This window comes from Pseudophryne corroboree, chromosome 11 (assembly GCF_028390025.1).
Source record: "Pseudophryne corroboree isolate aPseCor3 chromosome 11, aPseCor3.hap2, whole genome shotgun sequence".
NCBI classification, from domain to species: domain Eukaryota; kingdom Metazoa; phylum Chordata; class Amphibia; order Anura; family Myobatrachidae; genus Pseudophryne; species Pseudophryne corroboree.
In genome coordinates this window covers 200,208,071-200,232,994 of record NC_086454.1, presented here as the reverse complement: position 1 = coordinate 200,232,994, position 24,924 = coordinate 200,208,071, and the positions used below count along the sequence as shown (strand labels likewise).

General features: G+C 47.4%; 1 protein-coding gene across 6 annotated transcripts in view; it reads right to left on the bottom strand.

The window, feature by feature from the left end:
* The window catches only part of RASGRP2 (RAS guanyl releasing protein 2), a 432,595-nt gene that overhangs the window by 170,596 nt on the left and 237,075 nt on the right, over positions 1-24,924 (bottom strand). For all 6 annotated transcript variants that reach the window (XM_063945210.1, XM_063945215.1, XM_063945211.1 and 3 more), the window contains 3 exons: positions 21,736-21,909; positions 21,380-21,496; positions 11,703-11,984 (listed from right to left, as the gene is read on the bottom strand). In XM_063945210.1, the coding sequence (XP_063801280.1) occupies positions 11,703-11,984; positions 21,380-21,496; positions 21,736-21,909 (573 nt within the window). The remainder of the gene's footprint in view (positions 1-11,702; positions 11,985-21,379; positions 21,497-21,735; positions 21,910-24,924) is intronic.

The window sequence follows — 24,924 nt, the reverse complement described above, 5'->3', positions numbered from 1 at the left end:
CGACCAATACTTGCTGGGGAGGGGTCGTATACTCCCACGTGCCCCAGTAAATAGAGGTTACAAAAGATCCCACGGATTGGATAGGCCAATTGGGGCGCAGAGTGAGTGAAAGCACTAGTTGAACTTTCACCGTCGCCTTACCGCGGGCAATTTGGTCTGTTTGTCAGAATTAGCTAAGACAGCAATATCTGCAAACGATGGGGGCCAATTGTTCAAAGAAGGGACGTCCAACAAGGGTTCACGTTGGTGGTTGTTGGCCCAAAGGGTCCGCACGGTATATAATGTGTGAAAAATACGGAACTCACACACAGGTATTATGCAATGAGTGGGAACGTATGACAGAGGATGATGGGGAACAGTTTCCCCGGGTAGGCAGTCTGAACCCTGAGGTATTGCAGAACTTAAGAAAAAGGATAGGTCTAATCAAATCTGCAAAGCAGAGGATCAGACATTATGATTGTTTACTGATATGGCAACAGGAAAGTGAAATACAACAGAAACTGGCCCAAAAAGCTAATTCCCATCCAGGTAGAAATCTAATAGCAACGGCACCACCACCATATATATCAGGGGACAAAGTGGCTGCAGAGAATGACATGCGGGTTTGCGATAAGGGTGCACTTAATAAATGTATTAGTAATGACAAAATTAAGATGAAAGTAAATGCAAATGTTGACACTAACCCTAACCCATGCAAGTTGTATCCTATGTTAAACTTCCCCCAGGAATACGACCAAGAAGATGAGCCCACAACGATTTCAGCTCTCTCTCTAGCGGCCACCATAAGCGATACTCCAGTAGGCATCGCCCAACCACCTAGGGAGGCATCAAAAGCACATAGCTCAGGGACAGGTGAGGTTGTATCTACAGGTAAGTACGGCACTGTACAATATGCTGAAACTATTGCACCATACACTGAAGAATCAAACCAGAGTGAAGTAGTTCTAATTAACCCTGTTAGAGTAATAGCGGTCCCCAATGGTAAGACTGACGCAAATGGAGCCACACCCATTAGAAATATTGCAATGCACTGTCCCTGGTCACGAGCAGAATTAAGAACAATTCTGTCTGAATTTCCTGATCCCAGGAAAGACTTAGCTGCATGCCAAAGGTTCATTAAAGACCTAGGAAATTCCACTGAACCAAACAACAAAGATTGGAGAACACTACTGCGGGCATGTCTGCCCTCTAGTGTTGACCCTATTAAGTTTATAGCTGACTGTAAACTAGATCAGGAGGTTCCCCTTACGGATGCATACAATCAAGAAAATGTAATCAGAATCAATCTGCAACTGGGAATATATTTCCCAGCCGTAGTAAAATGGAATAAAATATTCTCCATTAAACAAATGGAAAGGGAAACTGCCCCTGAATATTTCCACAGAGCATTAGAGGAAATGGCTAAGTACACTGGGATCATGGACATTGAGACAAATATACACCATAGAGAGGTAGCGGTGTCCGTATTGATGGACGGTTTAAAGGAGGTATTAAAAAGTAGGGTACAAACTGCTCAACCCAACTGGAGAGGTATGTCGGTGGCCGCCTTAAGAGAGACTGCTGCTGGGCACGACAGGAATATTACAAGACACAGGGAGTCACAAAGTGATAAACTGATGGCAATAAGTATCCAGGCCCTCACAACAAGGCCGCCTCAGTCCAGATCACAGGTCCCTGGTGGTAAGCCGCATGTGGTAAAATGTTACAATTGTAGTAGGGAAGCACATTTTGCACGTAATTGTACCAATAACTCATATAATGCACATAAAAACCCTAGACAACGACACGACACACGACATTGGGAGCAGGGTCCACAGAGGCGGAGCTACGAGCCACATGCAGGGGAAACAAAAAGATACCCCCCGAACAGAGACTGGCAAGCCTCTGGTAGTTCCCAGCTAACTCCCTCACAAGTAGTTGCTGCCAGCGGGATTCAGGGAGGTCACCATACCCAATAGGGGTGTGGCCATACCTGTAATCTGCAGCCAGTAAAATTGATTGCAAGTCTTGGGAGTGAACCAGAAATTGCAATTAATGTAGCTGGTAAATCACTAAACTTTCTTGTAGACACAGGGGCGGCCAAATCAGTGATAAATTCGACAGTGGGCATGAGAACCACTGGTAAGACAATTCCAGCCATAGGGGTAACGGGAGTAGTCTAGCACTACCCTGTTAGCAAACCAGCCGAGATTACAATAGGGCCTTTACATACCAAGCATTCCTTTTTGCTGGCTGCATCGGCACCGACTAATCTCCTGGGAAGAGACTTACTGTGTAAAATGGGGTGCGTCATTTATTGTACTCCTGAAGGTGTATTCTTAGACATACCTGAGAATCACGCTCAGGAAGTGCGAGACATGTTAGACTCCCCGTCAAAATTAATGTCACATACCATTATGACAAATAGGACTCCCTCCCAAGTAGAAGAAATGACATCTCAGATACCAGAGTCACTTTGGACAAAAGATGGACAGGACACTGGATTAATGGCAAACGTAGCTCCAGTAGTTGTACAAGTAAAAGATGGTAGGATAGCTCCAAAAATCCCACAGTACCCTCTGAAGCCAGAGGTGGAGTTAGGAGTTTACCCAGTAATAGAGCGCTTGCTACAACAGGGCATTCTGGTAAGAACGTCCAGCACTGCCAATAGTCCCATCTTCCCTGTTAAAAAGAGTGGGGGGAGGGGTTACAGACTAGTGCAGGATCTAAGGGGGATTAACAAAATAAGTTGAGAGTCAGTTCCCCGTAGTGCCAAATCCAGCTGTCATCCTAATGCAAATCCCTCCCACTGCCAAATTTTTCACTGTTATTGACCTCTGCTCCGCTTTCTTTTCGGTACCTCTGCACCCTGACAGTCAATATTTGTTTGCATTCACATACAGAGGAGTCCAATACACATGGACTCGATTACCACAAGGATTCATAGATAGTCCAAGTATATTTTCTCAGGCTTTGCATGATTGTTTACAGTCTTTCCAACCAGTGAGTGGATCAGTATTAATACAGTACGTGGATGATCTACTACTGTGTTCTGATTCACTGGAAGCATCTCTGAAGGATACGAAACAGCTCCTGTTTCATCTTTCAGACACAGGACACAAGGTTTCCAAAGACAAGTTGCAATTATGCCAAACTAAGGTAAAATATTTGGGACACTGTCTAACACAAGGACTGAGACACCTGACCGCTGATAGAATTCAAGCAATTAGAGACATGACTCTGCCACAAACCCAGCAACAGATCAGAACATTTTTAGGAATGTGTGGGTATTGCCGTAACTGGATCCCAGGGTTTTCCATCCTAGCGTTACCCTTGCAGGAAATGGTCTCCTCAAACAAACCTGATCGGATTTCGCATACAGACGAGTCTGAGACAGCATTTGAGAGACTTAAACAGTGCCTAACGCAGGCACCAGCATTGGGTATGCCTGACTATGGGAAACCCTTTGAACTATACGGAACAGAAAGTGCTGGTTGCGCGGCAGGTGTACTAACCCAAAAACACGGTGATGCCAGCAGGCCGGTAGCATACTACAGCGCTCAGCTAGACACGGTAGCGCGATCCCTCCCCACATGCTTGCGAAGTGTTGCTGCGATAGCATTGCTAGTAACGAAAAGCGAAGACGTCGTGCTAGGTCACAACCTCACAATTCATACACCACATGCAGTGTCAGCCTTGTTGAATTCTGCCCAAACCAGACACGTATCATCAGCGAGGTTTACAAGATGGGAATTGGCCCTAATTGCCCCCGTAAACATCACCATAAGGAGATGCAGTGCATTAAATCCTGCAACATATCTCCCAGGTGTGCCTGGTCAGGCACAAAGGGTGGAAGGTGAGAGTGATGGGGAAGGAGGATTTAATACAAAGGAAGATACACATGATTGTATGGAATATTTGACCCAAAATTTTACCGCAAGGCCTGACATCAGTGACAACCCACTGGAAGATGCAGAACTTACGTTCTACACGGACGGTAGTTGTCATAGACAGTCAGACTCGGGAGACTTGTGTACTGGATACGCAGTCGTAGATGACCAAGGCACCATAGAAGCGGAACCGCTAGGCCCACCTCACTCAGCCCAGGTTGCTGAACTGGTCGCCCTAACCAGAGCATGTGAATTGGCTAAGGGCAAATCAGCCAATATCTACACCGATTCTAGATACGCATTCGGGGTAGTCCATGATTTCGGAGCCCTATGGCGCCTCAGAAATTTCATGACGGCAGCTGGTACACCGGTAGCGCATGCAGCTCACATAAAAAGGCTTCTAACAGCGATACAGGAACCCGACAGAGTGGCTGTTATCAAATGTAAAGCACACACATATAGCCAAGACCCAGTATCGCTTGGTAACAGCCGAGCAGACGAAGCAGCTAAGTTAGCAGCTGCTACCCCCAGACAGACAGACACCACACAACTGATGGTATTTAATACCATCAACACACAGAAGTTGTGTGAGATGCAAAATTTGTGTTCCACACAGGAAAAGGCAGTCTGGAGGGCAAAGGGATATGGCCAGGAGTCCTCAGGACTCTGGACGGATGGACAAGGTAAACCGGTGGCCCCCAGAGCATATCTTCCATGTCTGGCTGAAGCAGCTCACGGGCTGACTCATCTAGGCAAGGAAGGGATGTGCAAATTGGTAAGAGCATATTGGTGTGCCCCAGGATTCTCATCTCATGCGAGTAAAAGAGCAATGTCATGCCTTACCTGTTTGAGAAAGAATATTGGAAAGGCAATACCTACAGAACCATCCCATATCCCACCTGCCGGCGGCCCTTTCCAGGTAATACAAATTGACTTTATACAATTACCCCCTTGTCGGAATTTGAAATATGTACTTGTCTGTATAGATGTTTTCTCAAATTGGGTCGAAGCATTTCCTGCGGCCACAAATACCGCTATGTTTACTGCTAAGAAAATTGTGCAGGAATTTGTATGTAGATATGGCATCCCTAGAATAATTGAGAGTGATAGGGGTACCCATTTTACAGGTGATGTCTTTCAAGGAATGTGTAAATTGATGGGAATTGATAGCAAGCTGCACACTCCGTACCGTCCACAGGCGAGTGCGAAAGTGGAAAGAGTGAACAGCACTATTAAAAATAAACTGAGTAAAGTGATGGCAGAGACAGGATTGACATGGCCAGAAGCTTTACCCATTGTACTGTACAGCATCAGAACCACTCCCAGGTCCCCTCTTAATATGTCTCCCTTTGAAATCTTGTTTGGTCGACAACCGCATGTTATGATTAACCCTCAGGATGATTTGAAGTGTAACAATGAAGTAACTGTAAAATACTTGATTAACATGAGTAAACAGTTAAGGAATCAAAATGATAATCTGAAGTTAGTGATTCCTGATTTACCAGATAGTAATTGTCATGACATTGAACCTGGGGATTATGTAATGATACGGAATTTTCTACGCTCAGGTTGCCTTATTGACAGATGGGAAGGACCATACCAGGTCTTATTGACTAGCACTACAGCATTGAAGGTTGCTGAGAGAGAGACTTGGGTTCATTCATCCCACTGCAAGAAGGTTGCTGATCCAGAGAAGTCCCGTGATAAGGAACAGACGGTAGAGGTTGTATCACTGGAGTGTCTGTTCCAGGAGGACTGAGGCGGCACCTGAGCCGTGAAAATCTCAAGACCAAGAGCTGTTGTCGATCCCCCGTTCCCTTTTATTGTTTTTATCCAACTTCCCATCCCCTCTCCTTCAAATTATTTTTCCCCCTTCTCATTCTTCTCCGTTTCCTCCTACAAGATGGACTTGCCCCAAGAGACTGTGATCCGGATTTTCCTGTTGACCATGATGTTGACCAGAGCAGTCTGTTCCGGCGAGAGTACCATGGAGTTCGAGAGAGGTTCTGGAATGGATTCTGATGACAGAGACGGAGGCGTAGTTTTCCAAGAACAACTTAACCAACAAGTAAAGGCGAGTATCAGAAAACGATCCGATAGCATTGACCACAGAAGGAATTGTGATGGATTGTTAGCTGAAGAAAACTGTATCTGTAGGCTCTGTAACAATGTCATTGAGGATGGGTGCATTAAGAAATGCCAATCCAGTTTTAATATCCATATGGACCGGCATCCTTTGAGTGACTATCACTCTTTAGTGGGTAATGTGCTTAATAAAACAGATTGTTGGGTATGCTCTCAAGTACCTCAGGGTCATAGCAAATCAGGGCTAGTACCATTTCCTTTAACGATAGAGGAGGTACTTGAGTTAAATGGTGGGAGACCGGTGGACCGGAGGTTTAATATCTCCAGCCCTCCTAGTTTGAAGCTCCACCAATACCATGTGGATAGGTCCCTATTATGTTTCAACATCTCCAATCCCCGAAAACCGGGAAATTGGGAAGTGTCATGGAGTAATCACACCATGACCTTTTCGCATAGAGCAGATAGAATGCCTACAGATACAGAGCTTGTACGCCACATAGCCAGTAGAGGAAAATCTTTCCGGTATAGGTATACCTTAGGAAATAGGATTACTAAAGTTGGAGAGGTATCACCAGGATACTGTGCACATATCGTACAACCTGATACGTGTACTAAGCAGATGGAAGAATTAGGGTTAGGAGATTTCACATGGAAAGTGTGTAATATGGTTATGTCCTACTCCGTCCCATATGTTCTCCCCGATGATGCATATTTCATATGCGGGAGAAAGGCGTACAAGTGGCTTGCCCCAAACTCTGAAGGATTGTGTTATATTGGAAAAGTACTGCCTGAAGTAATGACTGTATCACATGACAAAATGAAAGACATACACCGTGGTGCCCAAGCTCCTTATACTCACACCCATTACGAGCACGTTGTTAAAAGGCACCTGATAGAGAAGACAGAGCATCCGGCCTCTGATCTGATAAGTGAATCCACCGGGATTCAATTCTTAATCGCGTTAGATTTCACCAGCACCGCTAGAGGAGTGCTGAATTATAAATACATTTCTGCGCTCGCCAATTTATTAGATAATATCACTGAAATGTATGATGACACGTTTAGGTATACTGGAAGAGAACTTCAGGCTTACAAAACAGAACTGGTACAGCATAGAATGGTTCTCAATTACCTCACAGCAGTGACAGGCGGATATTGTGTCACACTGGCAACACAATACGGCGTGAAATGTTGCACATATATTACGAATAGCACCGAGGATCCGGTCGAGGTCATAGACCAAAAGATGGACGATATTCTCCAACTGAAGTGGGAATTTCGCAGAAGACACAATCTCACCCTTGCTGCTGTGAGTAATGAGCTGACTAGTTGGGTGTCATGGTTGAACCCGCGAAATTGGTTCTCCGGTTTAGGAGACTGGGCTCAAGGAGTCATAATGGATGATGGGAAGTTTCTCCTATGTATCTTAGGTGTTGTCATATCGATTGGATTGATATTTAGATGCGGTCAGGCTTTAATGAAGTGCAAACACCGTACAAGGGTAATGAGTTTGAGGAGTGAGGAAACTGTAATTCCAATGGACTTGATTTATGACCCAAATGTAGAAACAATGATGTGATGAAAATGCGATTTCTACGGTCCGTTTCTTTCACCTGTTTTTCCGTTTTCTCCAAGGTAACAAGACCCACTTGGACGAGGAATTTGATGAGCCGATATACAGACAACAGAGGGATTAAAGAAGAAGTTTTGACAACTTTATACACTGATTTGATGAACTATGCCATGGATCCCCAGTTTCCCTAGAAATTTTAAAATTACGCTAGCCCAACACTTTTGTAAATCTATGGACATTGACAGCTTTTGCTCGCACCTTATGAGCAAAAGCACAAAGAAGACTGCAATCAACAGACACCAAACAAGACATCAATCGACGAATGTTCATTTACCTGACATAGAATACCACCGCATTTACCGTAATTATGTCTTTTCTTCATTTCTACAACCCTCAGGTAATGACACACATAGTCGATAGGGAATACAGGCACAGATATCAGCAATCACATATCTCCCCCATTCATGTATCATCAACTAAAATGTGCTCCCCCATTTTGTTACAACCAAAGCCAAAAAGAGCTCGGTAAAGTTTGACAGCCCATCCACAGACCCGTACCACGGGATAAGAAGGAATTCACATGTATACTTCGCAATACCTCGAAGCTTGATTTAAAACACGTACGGCACGATGATACATGACCCCCAAGCACGGATTCATACACACATGCTTCTGCTATCTCACTAGGTCATACCCTTTTCCTACCTTCTCCTCTCCTCCCCTACCCAACCATGTAAATGTATTAACCCCTAACATATATTTTTCTCTTTTTGAAATGTTTTCAGGAAGTGGCAGTTATTGTTGACTGCCAAAGGGTGGACTGTCAAAGTCAGAAAAATATCTCTATGCACACTGCCATATTTGCACCTCACACAGGTCCGTGCTGCGCATGCGTACGCTCTCCCGTACGTGCACATACTCACAGTCGCGGGCACTCGCAGGCGCACGGTATGCGTATTTACGGTAGAGTTTATGTGATCGTAGCGTGCGACTCAATCGTTACATATTTTCAGTAATAATGTATTTTGTAGATCATGGTCCCTTTGATAGATTCTGAAAGTTTAGGTAACATAGCATGTTCCTGGACAGAGAAATCCCTCTTTGTATTGTACGAAGGGTCTAACAGGGGTCATACAGTGGTGTTTGGTACCCATCGGAAGAGTATTTAAATAGCAATATTCCGGTGTTGGTTTGGAGCGGATAAATCGCTCGTGCGAATAGTTATGGACATAAGAAGTTTATGTCCATTTACTATTATTTGTTCTTACTTAGTCATGCGGCGGGAAACCCAGTATCCCACCCACCTGAGCTGTTGGAAATCGTCACAGCCCACCTGTATGAATCAACCTATGACCTTTTGTTATAATGCGAGGCCGAATTCCTGTGTCCAATGAACAATAAGAATGTAGGGACCATTGTACTGTATTGTGTACAGAGTATATAAGGGTCACCGTCCCCAGGCCAGCCAGTACTCTCTCTTCAACAGTTATCGCTGATAATTGGAGGACTGGATTCCGGTTGCGCCTGCGTGTGTTCCCCGTATGGTATGTTTCTCTGTTGCCACTTTGTTTCTCATATGTTGTTAGCCATTCTCACTTAGTCTCTGTATTTATAATGCGATCGTTCTCTATTGTGCATGTTACTGTCTAGATACTCTGTTAGAATTATATGTTAGCTTGTAGCGTATGACTTGTGAACTGTTTCCCCTTTTTGAAGTAACTTAAGACTTGTTAGTAAAAGGCTTTGGACCCTTAACGGTAGCGTGTGTTCATTATATTGCAAGGGGTAATAGGAGCGTCTCTTTCGCTCAAACAGCTTTAATATTAACAAGGTTAAGCAGCGTTCTATCGCTACAGTGTTTTAATACAAGGTTTACAGCGTAAGAATATCTTTCCTGTGTGTCACATACAAGTTTTACTGATTGTTATCCAGTGAGCGTATGCTACGCAAATAGCGTAGCATTACGGTAATCGCTCACCTATTGGTGTGCCCGATACCAACAGCGTATTCTCGCGAGCGTTTGTGTCGCTCGAGCGGCTCGCTCCCGATACAGCGTCCGCTACGCTAAGAGCGTACCCTTAAGGTACTACATACTCCAATAGCGTACAAAGTCTCTTAACCTCTTAGAGTGTTTAATACGGTAATTAAATCGACATTCTCACTCTTAAGACAGCATCTTTAATATATATATATATATATATATATAGCTCTATATATACATATATATATATATATATATATATATATACATACATACATACATACTAGGGTCTCAATTTCTGCTGATAAGGTACCTGTCCACGCCGCCACAGCGCTATAAACCCATGCCGACACAATCGCCGGTCTGAGTAGTGTACCAGAATGTGCACGCTATCTGCAGGATCTCTGAGAATACTGTTACGTCAGGGCTACCTTTTGGGCAAACGTGACACCCTAGGGGAAGATTCCCATCATATCCTGGCCCTAGTGGGGAAAGGATACTGCCTGAGAATTCTTTGTGGGAAGCTGCAGTCTCTTGTCTGGAGGTTCCCGCTCTTTTTCCTCATGAGAGGAGGGAAATTTACCTCAGCTTTCTTCCCCTTAAACATGTGTTCCCTTGTGTCAGGGACAGATGAGTCATCAGTGATATGCAAATCATCTTTTATTACAATAATCATATATTGAATACTTTTCTGCCATTTTGGCTGTAACTTTGCATTATCGTAGTCGACACTGGAGTCAAACTCCGTGTCGATATCAGTGTCTATTATTTTGGATAGTGAGCATTGTGAGACTCTGAAGGTCTCTGCGCCATAGGGACAGACATGGGTAGATTTCCTGTCTGTTTCTCTAATCTTTTGTGCAATAAATTCACCTTAGCACTTAATTACACATATCCAAACAGGTGTTGGCGTTGTCGACGGAGACACCCTCTCACACACATATTTGCTCTCTCTCCTCCTTAGGGGAGCCTTTTACCTCAGACATGTCGACACACACGTACCGACACACCACACACACAGGGGATGCTCTATTTGAAGACAGTTCCCCCACAAGGCCCTTTGGAGAGACAGAGAGAGAGTATGCCAGCACACACCCCAGAACTATATGTCCCAGGAATCACACAGTAACTTAGTGTTAACCCAGTAGCTGCTGTATATACTGTTTTTGCGCCAAATTTATGTGCCCCCCCTCTCTTTTTACCCTCTTCTACCGTGATTCTGCAGGGTAGAGCCTGGGGAGCTTCCTCTCAGCATAGCTGTGGAGAGAAAATGGCGCTGGTGAGTGCTGAGGAAGAAGTCCCGCCCCCTCAGCGGCGTGCTTCTGTACCGCGATTCTGTGTAAAATAATGGCGGGTGCTCATGCATATATACAGTGCCCAACTGTATATATGCTGCTTTTTGCCAAGAGGTTCCTAATTGCTGCCCAGGGCGCCCTTCCCTGCGCCCTGCACCCTACAGTGACCGGAGTATGTGGGTTTAGTGTGGGAGCAATGGCGCACTAGACTGGAGTCTTCTGGCGCCGATTTCGAAGTCTTCTTGCTTCTGACGCCGGCTTCTGTCTTCTGGCTCTGCGAGGGGGACGGCGGTGCGGCTCCGGGATCGGACGACCAAGGGTGCGATCCTGTGTACGATTCCTCTGGAGCTAATGGTGTCCAGTAGCCTAAGAAGCAGGACCTATCTTCAGTGAGTAGGGCTGCTTCTCTCCCCTCAGTCCCACGTAGCAGAGAGTCTGTTGCCAGCAGATCTCTCTGAAAATAACAAAACCTAACAAAATACTTTCTTTTATAGCATGCTCAGGAGAGCTCACTAAGCCAGCTCGTCCGGGCAAAGATTCAAACTGAGGTCTGGAGGAGGGACATAGAGGGAGGAGCCAGTGCTCACCAGTATTCAAATGCTTTCTTAAAGTGCCCTGTCTCCTGGGGAGCCCGTCTATTCCCCATGGTCCTTACGGAGTCCCCAGCATCCACTAGGACGTTAGAGAAAATGGATTTAATTTCTTTTCTTTTTTTTACTATATTTGTCTTTAAAAAAATACCAAAACTTTACACTTGCGATTTACACTTTCTCCCACACAACAATCAGGCCACAAAAAACACAGTACCTCTGTGACATTATAAAATTGCATTGCATTAAAAATCTCCCAATCTCTCTTCTTCTTAGTTTTCTATACATGCTTGTTTTGAAGTCTCTTACCGTTAACAAGTTGAGAAGATCATTGTTTGCAGTCACTGTAAGTTTCTGCCTCTGGGTTTCCGTTAGTTCATGAACAACTTTATATACCTGATGCATCTTAGAGATGTTAATGGCCCCTCTGGCTTTGTCAGTCCAGTCTGGCAGTGCCACATGCAGAGCCATAAGGTCTTTTAGGTGTACTCCCAGGGCAGGAAAACTGAAACCTTCACAAAGTGCTAACCTGCGTCTGTACCTTGAGTAGTTATCTGAGGAGGTAAGAAGCTCCAAAAGAGAATCATAGACCTACCAAACAGGACAAATCGAGATGCAAAAAATAGTAAACAGTTAAATAGCTAAGTATTATGCTTAATTACAAACTGGCTAACCTCAGTGAGAAGTGTGTGTTTACTTGGAAATCAATTAGTGTAATCTAATAATCTATGTACACAAATTTCAGTCTGAAACAAAGAACTTTCTATGAGGCGATCCTCTCAACCAGATGTGGTTTACCTTCAAGACCGTATGCAAGCCATCATGGCATACTAGATGCTCCCATACCACTACTCTCTGAACATCAGTAATAATACAGTAGCTCTACCCACAAATGTGAAAACGGGTTCACTACGATATGCCGGCGGTCGGGCTCCCGGCGACCAGCATACCGGCGCCGGGAGCCCGACCGCCGGCTTACCGACAGTGTGGCGAGCGCAAATGAGCCCCTTGCGGGCTCGCTGCGCTCGCCACACTACGGGCACGGTGGCGCGCTACGCGCGCCACACTATTTTATTCTCCCTCCAGGGGGAGAATAAGCGTCGGTATGCCGGCAGTCGGGATTCCGGCGCCGGTATACTGTGCGCCGGGATCCCGTCAGTCGGCATACTGAAGACCACCCGTGAAAAAAACACTTACTGTATATGTATATATATATATATATATATATATATATACACACACACACACACACACACACACACACACACACACACACACACTGCTCAAAAAAATAAAGGGAACACTAAAACAACACATTCTAGATCTGAATGAATGAAATATTCTTATTAAATACTTTGTTCTTTACATAGTTGAATATGCCAACAACAAAATCACACGAAAATTATCAATGGAAATCAAATTTATTAACCCATGGAGGTCTGGATTTGGAGTCACACTCAAAATGAAAGTGGAAAAACACACTACAGGCTGATCCAACTTTGATGTAATGTACTTAAAACAAGTCAAAATGAGGCTCAGTAGTGTGTGTGGCCTCCACGTGCCTGTATGACCTCCCTGCAACGCCTGGTCATGCTCCTGATGAGGTGGCGGATGGTCTCCTGAGGGATCTCCTCCCAGACCTGGACTAAAGCATCCGCCAACTCCTGGACAGTCTGTGGTGCAATGTGGCGTTGGTGGATGGAGCGAGACATGATGTTCCAGATGTGCACAATTGGATTCGGGTCTGGGGAACGGGCGGGCCAGTCCATAGCATCAATGCCTTCGTCTTGCAGGAACTGCTGACACACTCCAGCCACATGAGGTCTAGCATTGTCTTGCATTAGGAGGAACCCAGGGCCAACCCCACCAGCATATGGTCTCACAAGGGGTCTGAGGATCTCATCTCGGTACCTAATGGCAGTCAGGCTGCCTCTGGCGAGCACATGGAGGGCTGTGCGGCCCCCCAAAGAAATGCCACCCCACACCATTACTGACCCACTGCCAAACCGGTCATGCTGGAGGATGTTGCAGGCAGCAGAACGTTCTCCTTGGCGTCTCCAGACTCTGTCACATGTGCTCAGTGAGAACCTGCTTTCATCTGTGAAGAGCACAGGGCGCCAGTGGCGAAATTTGCCAATCTTGGTGTTCTCTGGCAAATGCCAAACGTCCTGTACGGTGGTGGGCTGTAAGCACAACCCCCACCTGTGGACGTCGGGCCCTCATACCACCCTCATGGAGTCTGAGTAGACACATGCACATTTGTGGCTTGCTGGAGGTCATTTTGCAGGGCTCTGACAGTGCTCCTCCTGTTCCTCCTTGCACAAAGGCGGAGGTAGCGGTTCTGCTGCTGGGTTGTTGCCCTCCTACGGCCTCCTCCACGTATCCTGATGTACTGGCCTGTCTCCTGGTAGCGCCTCCATACTCTGGACACTATGCTGACAGACACAGCAAACCTTCTTGCCACAGCTCGCATTGATGTGCCATCCTGGATGAGCTGCACTACCTGAGCCACTTGTGTGGGTTGTAGACTCCGTCTCATGCTACCACTAGAGTGAAAGCACCGCCAGCTTTCAAAAGTGACCAAAACATCAGCCAGAAAGCATAGAAGCTGAGAAGTGGTCTGTGGTCACCACCTGCAGAACAACTCCTTTATTGGGGGTGTCTTGCTAATTGTCTATAATTCCCACCTGTTGTCTATTCCATTTGCACAACAGCATGTGAAATTGATTGTCAATCAGTGTTGCTTCCCAAGTGGACAGATTGATTTCACAGAAGTGTGATTGACTTGGAGTTATATTGTGTTGCTTAAGTGTTCCCTTTATTTTTTTGAGCAGTGTATATATATGAGAGAGAGAGACAGACAGATTTATGGTAGACTTACCATTGTTAAATCTTTCTGCGAGGTACACTGGATTCCACAGTGAATAACATCAGGGTGTAGAGTTCGATCTTGATCCGTGGCACCAACAGACTAAAGCTTTGACTGTTCACAGGATGCACTGCACCGCCTCCTCTACAGCCCTGCCTCTAGGCACTGGAGCTCAGTTTTGTTAACCAATCCAATGCAGTAGCAGGCAAGAGAGACAGTAGATGTTAGTCACATAGAACCACATCTCACGACAGGAGAAGGGACTAGCGGCTAATGCCATACAAACCCAAAGAAGCTACAGTAAGTGCGTCAGGGTGGGCGCCCCGTGGAATCCAGTGTACCTCGCAGAAAGAGATTTAACAATGGTAAGTCTACCATAAATCTCCTTTTCTACAGCGGGGTACACTGGTATTTCACAGGGAATAACATTGGGGATGTCCTAAAGCAGTTCCTCATGGGAGGGGACACACTGCAGAGGGCACAAAAACCCGGCGTCCAAATGAAGCATCCTGGGAGGCGGAAGTATCAAAGGCATAGAACCTGATAAATGTGTTCACAGAGGACCATGTAGCCGTCTTGCACAATTGTTCTGCGGGCCGCCCAAGAATATCCAAGTGACTGAGTAGAATGGGCCTCTATAGCAGCAGGAGCTGGGAGCCCAGCCTGCGCATAAGCTTGTGCAATCACCATTCTAATCCATCTGGCCAAGGGTTGCTTATTCGCAGGCCAGCAATGTTTGTGAAAACCAAACTGTAGAAAAAAGAAATACGACCTCCTGATGGAGGCCGTTCTTTCCACATGAACACGGAGAGCCCGTACCACATCCAAAGAATTTTCTTTGGAGGATAGACTAGAAGAGGTGAAGGCCGGAACCACAATCTCTTGGTTAAGGTGAAAAGATGATACCACCTTGGGCAAATAACCAGGGCGAGTTTGAAGAACAGCCCGGCCACAGTGAAAAATCAGAAAGGGTGGACGATAGGACAAAGCGCCTAATTCCGACACCCTCCTAGCAGAGGCAATAGCCAAGAGAAATACGACCTTAACATAAGGCATTTAAGGTCCACAGACTCAAGAGGTTCAAATGGAGACTCTTGTAGGGCATTCAACATGACAGACAGATCCCATGTAGCCACAGGAGGGACATAGGGAGGCTGAATCCGTAGAACACCCTGAATGAAAGTGTGAACGTCAGGAAGAGATGCAAGTTTTATCTGAAACCACACGGACAAGGCAGATATATGAACCTTGAGGGAGGCCAAACAAAGGCCCAAATCTAGGCCTTGCTGTAGAAAAGCCAATAGTCTGGAAGGTTTGAAAGTATATGCATCATAATTCTTAGCAGCACACCAGGTGAAGTAAGAATTCCAGACCCTGTAATAAATCCGAGCCGAAGCTGGTTTTAGGGCTTACAACATAGTTTGAATGACCGCCTCAGAGAATCCGTTTACTCTCAGGAGTGATGCTTCAAGAGCCACGCCGTCAAAGCCAGACTGGCCAGGTCTGGGCAGACACAGACCTTGAACAAGGAGGTTGGAAACTGAGGAAGTAGAAGAGGACACTCTATCAAGAGACCCTGCAGGTCTGAGAACCAATAATGTCTGGGCCACGCTGGAGCGACTAGAAGTAGTATTCCTCCTTCTTGCTGGGCAGGAGTGAAACAGGAGGGAACACATATGGCAGCTGAACATTCCATGGAATTGCTAGTGCATCCACGAACGCTGCTTGAGGATCCCTTATCCTTGCTCCAAAGACCGGTACCTTGTGATTGTGTCGAGATGCCATCAGGTCTACATTTGGTAGGCCCCACTTGTCAACTAGGAGTTGAAAGACTTCGAGATGAAGACTCTCCGGCATGCATGTCCTGATGACTGAGGAAGTCCGCTTCCCAGTTGAGGACCCCCAGAATGAACACTGGCGATATGGCTGGCAGATAACGTTCCGCCCATTGGAGGATTTTTGACACTTCCATCATTGCCATGCGGCTTTGAGTGCCGCCTTGATGATTTATGTACGCCACCATGGTGACGTTGTCTGACTGTACTTGAACAGGCTTGTTCTGTACTGGAGGCAAGGAAAGTGTAAACGCATTCAACACTGCTCGCAATTCCAGAACGTTAAATTGGGAGGAGAGATTCCTCCCTGGTCCACCGACCAAGGAGAGAGTGTTGCTCCAACACCGCGCCCCAACCTCGCAGACTGATGTCCGTTGTCAGGAGGACCCAGTTGGAGATCCAGAAGGGATGGCCCTTGCTCAACTGTTGGTCCTGTAGCCACCAGCTCAGTGACAGACGAACCTACGGAGTCAAGGAGATCATTTGAGACCTGATCCGATGAGGCAGGCCATCCCATTTTGAAAGGATTAACCTCTGTAGAGGACGGGAATGAAATTGAGCGTATTCCACCATGTCGAAGACCGACACCATGAGGCCTAGTACTTGCATCGCTGAGTGTACAGACACTCTCTGGCGAGAGAGGAAGCATCTGATCTTTTCCAGAAGTTTCAGGACCTTCTTCGGATACAGAAACTTTGTCTGAGTGTGTCCAGCAGCGCCCCCAGGTGCACCAGCATTCCCGTCCTCTACAGAGGTTAATCCTTTCAAAATGGGACGGCCTGCCTCATCGGATCAGGTCTCAAATGGTCCGAGCAGGGACCAGCAAGGACTTCTTCCAATTGATGAGCTACCCTTGGGCTTGTAGGACCGATATCTTCAGTTGACTGAGGAGGACATCTTGGGAGTTTGCCAGATTCAGCAAGCTGTCCAGATACGGCAGGATCCCGATTCCCTGACGACGGAGGAAAGCCGTCATCACGGCCATGATCTTGGTGAAAATGAAGGTTGCCAATAGAAAACCGCAGATATTGCTGATGCGAAATGGCAATAGGTATTTGCAGGTAAGCATCCTGTATGTCCAGGGATACCATATAGTCCTCGGGTTCCATGGCCAGCACAATAGAGCACAGAGTTTCTATATGTAATTTGAACACTTTACAAACTTGTTCAATGATTTGAGATTGAAGATAGACCGGAAAGACCCATTCAGTTTCGGAACTAGAAACAGGGTCGAATAGTATCCCCTGCCTCTCTGGGACAGAGGTACCGGCACTACCACTCCTGTTTCCAGGAGGGATTGTACAACCAGATGTAGAGCTTGCGCTTTCAACATTTTCGAAGGATTAACCGTTGAACAGAACTGGCGAGGGGGATGTCTCTTGAAAGAGACTGCGTACCCGTGAGAGACAACTTCCCACACCCAGGCGTCTGAAGTGGTCTTTAACCAGGCCTGGGCGAACTGCAGAAGCCAGCCTCCCACCCTGGTGTCCTCCAGGGAGAGGCCTGCCCCATCATGCAGCAGGCTTGCCTTGTTTGGAAGCAGGCTGACGGGCGGCCCAGGATTGTTTAGATTTGGGCTTAGTGGTTTTGGAAGTACGAGCCTGTTTCGGGTATGCCTGACCTTTTGCTTTACTTGGAGGTTGAAAGGAACATAAAGTGCTACTCTTAGCCTTCTGAGCAGAAGGATTAGTACATGGGAGAAACGCAGTCTTGGCAGTCGCCAAGTCAGTCACAATCTTGTTCAGATCATCCCCAAAATGTATGTCTCCCTTGAAAGGAAGTACCTCTAAGGTCTTTTTAGAGTCCAGGTCCACTTTCCAGGATCTCAACCACAGAATCCGGTGAGCCAGGATAGACATAGTAGATGCCTTGGCCGCCATGACCATCAGAGGCCGCCTCCTGGATATAGTGAGAGGCTGTGGTAATATATGACAGATATTGTCTGGCAGTGTCAGAAAAATACTGAGGTAGCTCATCCTCTATTGCCTGAACCCATGCTTCAATACCTTTCGCCGTACTATCGGCAGCCATAGTGGGTCTATGTACAGCACCGGTAAGAGTGTAAATAGACTTCAGGCATCCCTCCACACACTTATCTGTTGGTTCCTTCAGTGAGGTGACAGTGGTGACAGGCAGAGTAGATGACACCACAAGACGGGCGACATGAGAGTCCACCGGTGGTGGAGTTTCCCACTTGTTACTCAACTCCGCAGGGATAGGATAACGAGCTAGCATCTCTTTAGACAGGGAAAACTTATTTCCTGGAGATGACCAGGATTCCTGACGAATGTCAAATAAAAGGTCAGAATGTGGTAAAACTACTTTAGCAACCTTCTGACGTTTAAACTTATCAGGTTTCTTAGATGTAACAGGAGGCTCAATATCATCAATTTGAAGAATCAGCTTGATAGCCTCCACAAGGTCAGGAACATCAACCTGGGTTGTAGATTCCTCATCAGAAGCAACTGTATCAGTGTCTGACGGATCAGTATATTCCCCATCTTCATTGGAAGAATAATCCGAAATATTAGTGGATTGTGAGGAAGAAATTGCCTGCTTAGATGACCCCTTCGCCCCAGAGGAACGTGGGGTGGACTTTTGACTAACTAAAGTCTGATTTAATTGCTGTAAATGGTAGACAAAGTATCCGCCCATGGCGGATTAACTAAAGGGACAATATGTGGCTGTAGTGGCACAGGAGGCCCCACAGGGGGCATGAGACGCGATACCAGCATAGTCAGCATATTTGAAAAAGCTGCCCAAGGTGGGTCTGATTGACCACAGGTGCCACAGATGGACTGGGAGATGTATGACCCCAAGCGCCTGAACCAGCAGCTAACACTTCTCCCACTGGTGAATCCATGACGACAGCACTGCATGATGTAGGAGCATACGCGGATGTCCCGTCCTGTGTAGCAGACATTGGGGGACATGTACTAAGCAGTGATAAAAGTGGAGAAGTGAGCCAGAGGAGCAGTTGCCCATGGCAACCAATCAGCATTGATGTAACATTTATAATTTGCATACTTTCAAACTATACAGAGCAGCTGATTGGTTGCCATGGGCCACTTCTCCACTGGCTCACTTCTCCAATTTAATCACTGCTTAGTACATGTCCCCCATTGTATGGGATGTAGCCTTAGGACGTAACAGTACAATATAGCCAGACAAACACAAAAACCAGCAAAGAATCCCCTGTGTTTTGTGACAGTAAATACAGCGCACAAACAGAGGATTTAAGTGATGTGGGGTGACTGAAAAACACAGTGAGAAATACAAACAGGGACGGATTGGGAACAAAAAGCGGCCCTGGAAATATTTGTACTAGTGGCCCCACTTGGGCAGCACCAGAGGCCATGGGCCATGGCAGCAGCACCATCCCCCCAAGACTTTAGAGATAGTGGGGATGTCCAGCATCAAGGGGAAGTTAAAAGGAAATAAAATTAAATATTATGAGCACATTATATGATACACCTTTAGAATTTAGGAAACTATATAATTCTTTAGAAAGATATATTTTCTTGCTTATTACACCAACCGTATCCCAATCACTATTCACTCAATCTTATATGTCAGCCAAGCAGGCAGACAGAGCATACACTAGATCATCGGCAATCACAGGCTAAGTGGCAAAGTCATTTTCATATATGCAAATTGTTTGGCATCTTATTCATTATGTCTATAAATAGGACCACATGACCTCAAACAAAACAGGCCCCGCGGGTGCGCCGGCCTACCGGGAATCTTCCCTGTGGCCAATCCGCCTCTGCAAACAGTATACCCTGTATAGCACTATATATTATATTAGACCCGGACACACCTACAGTGGTTCCCCAGAGTACAGAATAAAGCGATAGCAAACGTGTGATACACAAGAATGGAATCCACACAGCAGCTACAGGCAGACTCAGTCACAGGTACAATGCAGGAATTATTACATAGAAACAATAAAACTGCACAGGACTAGTAATCACATATAGGTATGTATGTACACAGATATAACCATGCACAGCAAACACTGGATGTATATCACAGAATACTTGTACTAAATATTCAGATAGCAGTACACTTGTTCTTAACTAACACTGTCTAAAATGACATGTAGAATACTTAAGTGTCTGTAAATGCACAGCGCTGAAGACACATGCAGATTTACAGAGGAGACAGTGTCCAGCAGTTCCGGAGATCAGCCCAGCTATGTAATGGCGCCAAAATATCTTCAGGGAGTGAGGGAGAGATGCAGCTCCAGGGCGGGAACACCAGCAGTAGACGGCGCCCAGAGCTGGAGGAGGGGCTACAGGTCAGCGCCTTATCCCCTCTTCTGGACTTCACCACCGGGTACTGTGGAGCCTTTTACAAACGTATTTTAATAAATCCGACCTGTGCTCCTTGCCCTGGTGGATATAGTCCCTGTGTGACACAGTGGTGTTCCTGAAAAACCGGTGTGTCTCCGCTGCTGAGGGAGGTGATGGAGCCACAGCACAGCATGTTATTAAGACATAGAAAGTGCTGCGGCCCTTGAAGTCTTCTAAAAAGGTCTTTTCAGGGCTGCCTAGCGCAGCCCCACCTGTTAGTGACCTGCACTGCAGGCACCAACTTACAAACTGAGCTCCAGTGCCTGGAGGCAGGGCTATAGAGGAGGCGGGGACAGTCAAAGCTTTAGCCTGTTGGTGGCGCGGATCAAGATCCAACTCTACACCCCGATGTTATCCCCTGTGGACCCCGCTCAGAGCCGTCCTTAGGCATAGGCAAACTAGGCAAATACCTAGGGCATTTGGTATGCTTAGGGGCACAAGCAGCTTCTACTTATTAAAATGATATGCGGCATGCCTATATTCTGTGTGTGACTCCGGCTGTATCTGCATACGAATGCTACATTGCAGTGTATTCCTGGAAATCACTGCAATGTAGCATTTCGTATGCAGATACAGCCGCAGTCGAACACAGAATATAGGCATGCTGCATATCATTTTAATCAGCAGAAGCTGCTTGTGCGCCCTAGCCACATAGTAATGCAAATAAGTAGCATTTTCATAAACAAAGTCGCCCGACGTTAGCAGAGCTGCCAGCTGACTCATGCCAGGCATCTCCTGCAGAACTAGTGGCGGTGCTAGGGGGCACCAGCCAAAATCTTGCCTAGGGCATCATATTGGTTAGGGCCAGCTCTGACCCCGCTGCAGAAATATATATACACATACGCATGCATACATACATACATACATACAGTACATTCATACATAAAGAGAGAGAGCCTCATGATGCAGAAAACATACTCCAATTACCTTAGTGGTTTCTGCGCACACATGGGATTGCGTTTCCTTCAGACGGGAAATGGAGCTGTGGCTGAGACCGCCAACAACAGACATAAGGGTGTTAAAGTTTTGAAGCTCCAGAAGTTTCTGTAGTAAAGAAGCAGTTGTTAATTTAAAATAACACCTTAGGTACTAAAAAAGGTTATTCATATATTCAATGTATACATTTAAGAAGACCCTCAAACACTTACCTAATGAGGCATCACAAACCTTCCCCTCACGTGCCAAGGATTTGAGTGTACAGGAAAATATTTGTGTTTCCATTTATAGCTTAGACATGCCTGAGACATCAGTATGGCAAATCACTAGCTGCATACAGTACATACCTCTGCAACCTGCACAAACTGCTTAATGACAGCTGCCCTCTGTTGTGGAGTAGGTTTGCTGAGCACCATAAGTTGGATCCACTGAGAAACACTATTGAAAAGGGCTATGAATCGCTCCAAGACCGGGTTTCCAACAGTACAACCATGAAGGACAAAGCTGTGATAATCTTGAAACTAGAAATAAAATAAGACCAGCAATGTAATGCTTATCAGAAGCAAATAATGTTTCATCACACACATTTACTGACCCTAGGAAATGAAGCCATGTTTTATAGTTTTTAAAGTGCAGAACTTAAAAGCTACCTGCAGTCCATTACTTGCACGCAGCTTGCTAACAAGAGTACATGGAACACAATTAACTCTGCCCTGGTAAGGTAATGATTACTACTTGGGGAATGTTGCAAGGTCCCAGACTGCAAAACTCCACATTGTATTTTAGATTTGGGGTACTTCATTATAAAGCATTCTAGAAATCTATGTATCCAGATGTGAACATACAAGGCTTATGCACAACTGAGTGCACACTAGTTTGCATGAATGTGCATGATGTGCATACTCCAAAAAGGAGAGAGTATTGACTGCATAGGAGAGGAAAGAGTTAAACATCTGGGGAGGGGTGGACCTAGCTGTGAGGAAAGTACAGCCTTCTTTAGGGGGAGGGTTTGCTATATATAGGGAAGGAGAGGCCATCTTAAGTCTCTTGGTGATTTGCTTTGGGGTGAGTGCTGCTTTGCAGAATCCCCCCATTTTCTTTTTCGGATTTATACATTTCAGTGTTTTGTCAGCTAGTCATGGGCAAAGTGATTCACTGAACTGAGCTGAGACACATGACTCAGTTCAGTGAAGTGTCTGGAGTCAGTGTCTCGGCACATGAGTCATGACTCATCTGTAGTGGAATGTGTTGCAGGGACTGCACATGAATCAGTGAGTTGCCAGTGCTGGAGGATCAGTGCTGGACTCATGGAGTTATTCAGCTGCAGTGATTGTACAGTGTATCTGGGGGAGGCAGCTGCTTATGCCCTGATTGTTAATAATATGTTAACATAGATTTACTGTTATGTTGATATATTATTAATAACCACTTATTGCATACTAGTTATAGAATATGACATTACTTTTGGCTGAGGAGAGAAAGCTTAACAGCCATGAAACACATCATTCATTCTGTAACTAAACCAAATAAAAACGTTTTTTTTTTTTTTTATCTTGCATACTTTGCTAATTGGATGATTTTAGGTGGCCTTGGATTTATTATATTATCCACTATCTAGCCTGCAGGGAGTTTGCCACCCACAATCACACTGAGCAGGATCAGTGAGCACTGAGCCGAGAGCCCTGTACCACAGGGGCTCCACCTCCTGCTGCATGAATCAGATTCATCCACTGAGTCACTGAGTCTACACAGTGTACAACTGTCTCACTCACTGGCAGACTCAGGATGAATCATGATTCATGACATGGATCAGGCACAGCAGCAGAGCACTCACTGACTGGTGAGTCGTGACTGCTCCCTCCCCCCTCCCACTGGGTGTCACCTGGTATAGCCTCTGGCCAATCACAGCTAAAGACAGCAGAACACACTGACTGAAGGACACAGAGTTTCCTCCCTCTGTCTGAGAGAAGCTGCTGCTGCTGCTGTCTCCACTCATGAAACAGTGAGTGACTCGAGTCATTCACACTTCCTGATGATTCGAGTCACTGTGTTGAGACAGAGAGTCAGTAGCCATCTCTATTGTCAGCTCCCTGCATTTAGGTCACACATCAGTGCTCTGGCTGCCACTCGCCCACGACGGTCCGCCGGGACCCCAGCCCGTTACCGCTCATCGGGCGGTGGGGGCTGGTTCCGGGGGCGAGCTGGCTGGCCCTGGGGACGGCGTCCCGTCTCCTAGGGCCTCCTCGAGGGATCTGGCGGAAGCCGGGCCGGATGTGACTGGCGGGAGCGGCCGACAAGGAGGATCAGAGAGGGAGTCAGGCCGCCCGGAGGTGGGCGGGCAGCAGCCCTTGCCTCCGGGCATGGCCGGGGAAGCCCCAGTGCCGGGTGCCCGCGGGAGCGCGCCGCGCCAGGCGCTCATCCAGGGACCGGAGACTGAGTTCGATGCCCAGCTCTTCCCCCTTGCCGGGGCCGGCTAGTGGTTCCAGGCGGGGGGAGGGCACTGGGCGGGGTACGGTGGCCAGCCGAGCGAGGCCTGTCGCAGGGCCTCGCACGGCGTCATCCCCAAACGCTTCGGCTGAGAGAGCACGGACCGGAAGCGGTGGGACGCACGCGCGGCTCCGGCGGCGCCGCTCGCGCACGTGTGCGCGCAGCGGCGCCGCTTTCCTCCTTGTCTCCTCAGCCCTCTCCCCCGCAGCCGGAACACGGTGTGGAGCGGGGAGGGAGGGGGAGAGGCAGTGATCAACCAGGTTAAGCTAATGGAGCTCTTAATGCAGGAGCCCAGACAAGAGGCCTTGTGGTGACAGAGAGCAGTGGGGCGCGCGCCCGAGGTGCGCGCGCGCCCACGCTCGCCTCTGGCGCCGCTAGCCGCGCACGTGTGTGCGCAGCAGCGCCGCCGGCCCTGCTGTCTCCCCTGCTATCTCCCAGGCAGCCGGAGTCCGGCGGGAGCCGGGGGGAGAGGGGAGACAGGGCAATTATGATCACTGGCAGGGCAGTGCGATACCAAGGAGAAGGGGTGCGGCAGCAAGAGGTCACCGGGTGCGCGAGCCCGTGTCCACTGAAAGCGGAGCAGTGCGCGCGCGCGCTCTGCTGCCCCGTGGGGTTCCCGGTCTTTTCAGATCACTCCCCCAGGGCCGGAATCTAGCGGCCTGCGGGGGAGGAGGGGGGACAGGGAATGGGTTAGTGGCCGCGGGGCTGCTGCACGCGCCGCAGGAGCTCGCGGCGGTCCCCCCCCTCTGCGGCATCGGATAGTTCCGATACACGGGAAGCGGGGACAAATTCGGAGGCGAGGGCAGTGCGGGCGTCGACAGCGGTGCCTCCGCTTTCCCGCAAGGGCAGCGTGCGTCGGATGCCCGGCACACGCATGTCGGGCGGCGAGTGCGTGGTCGCACGCGGGCCCCGGCGAAGGACCCAGGACCGCGTTTTGGGGCAGTCACGACCCCTCCGGAGCGCTGGCTCGGCCCTGGCCACAGCGGTGAAGGTGTTAGGGCCGCTAGCCGCAGCTGCCTCCCCTAGAACGGCTGTTCGTTCCGGCGGGC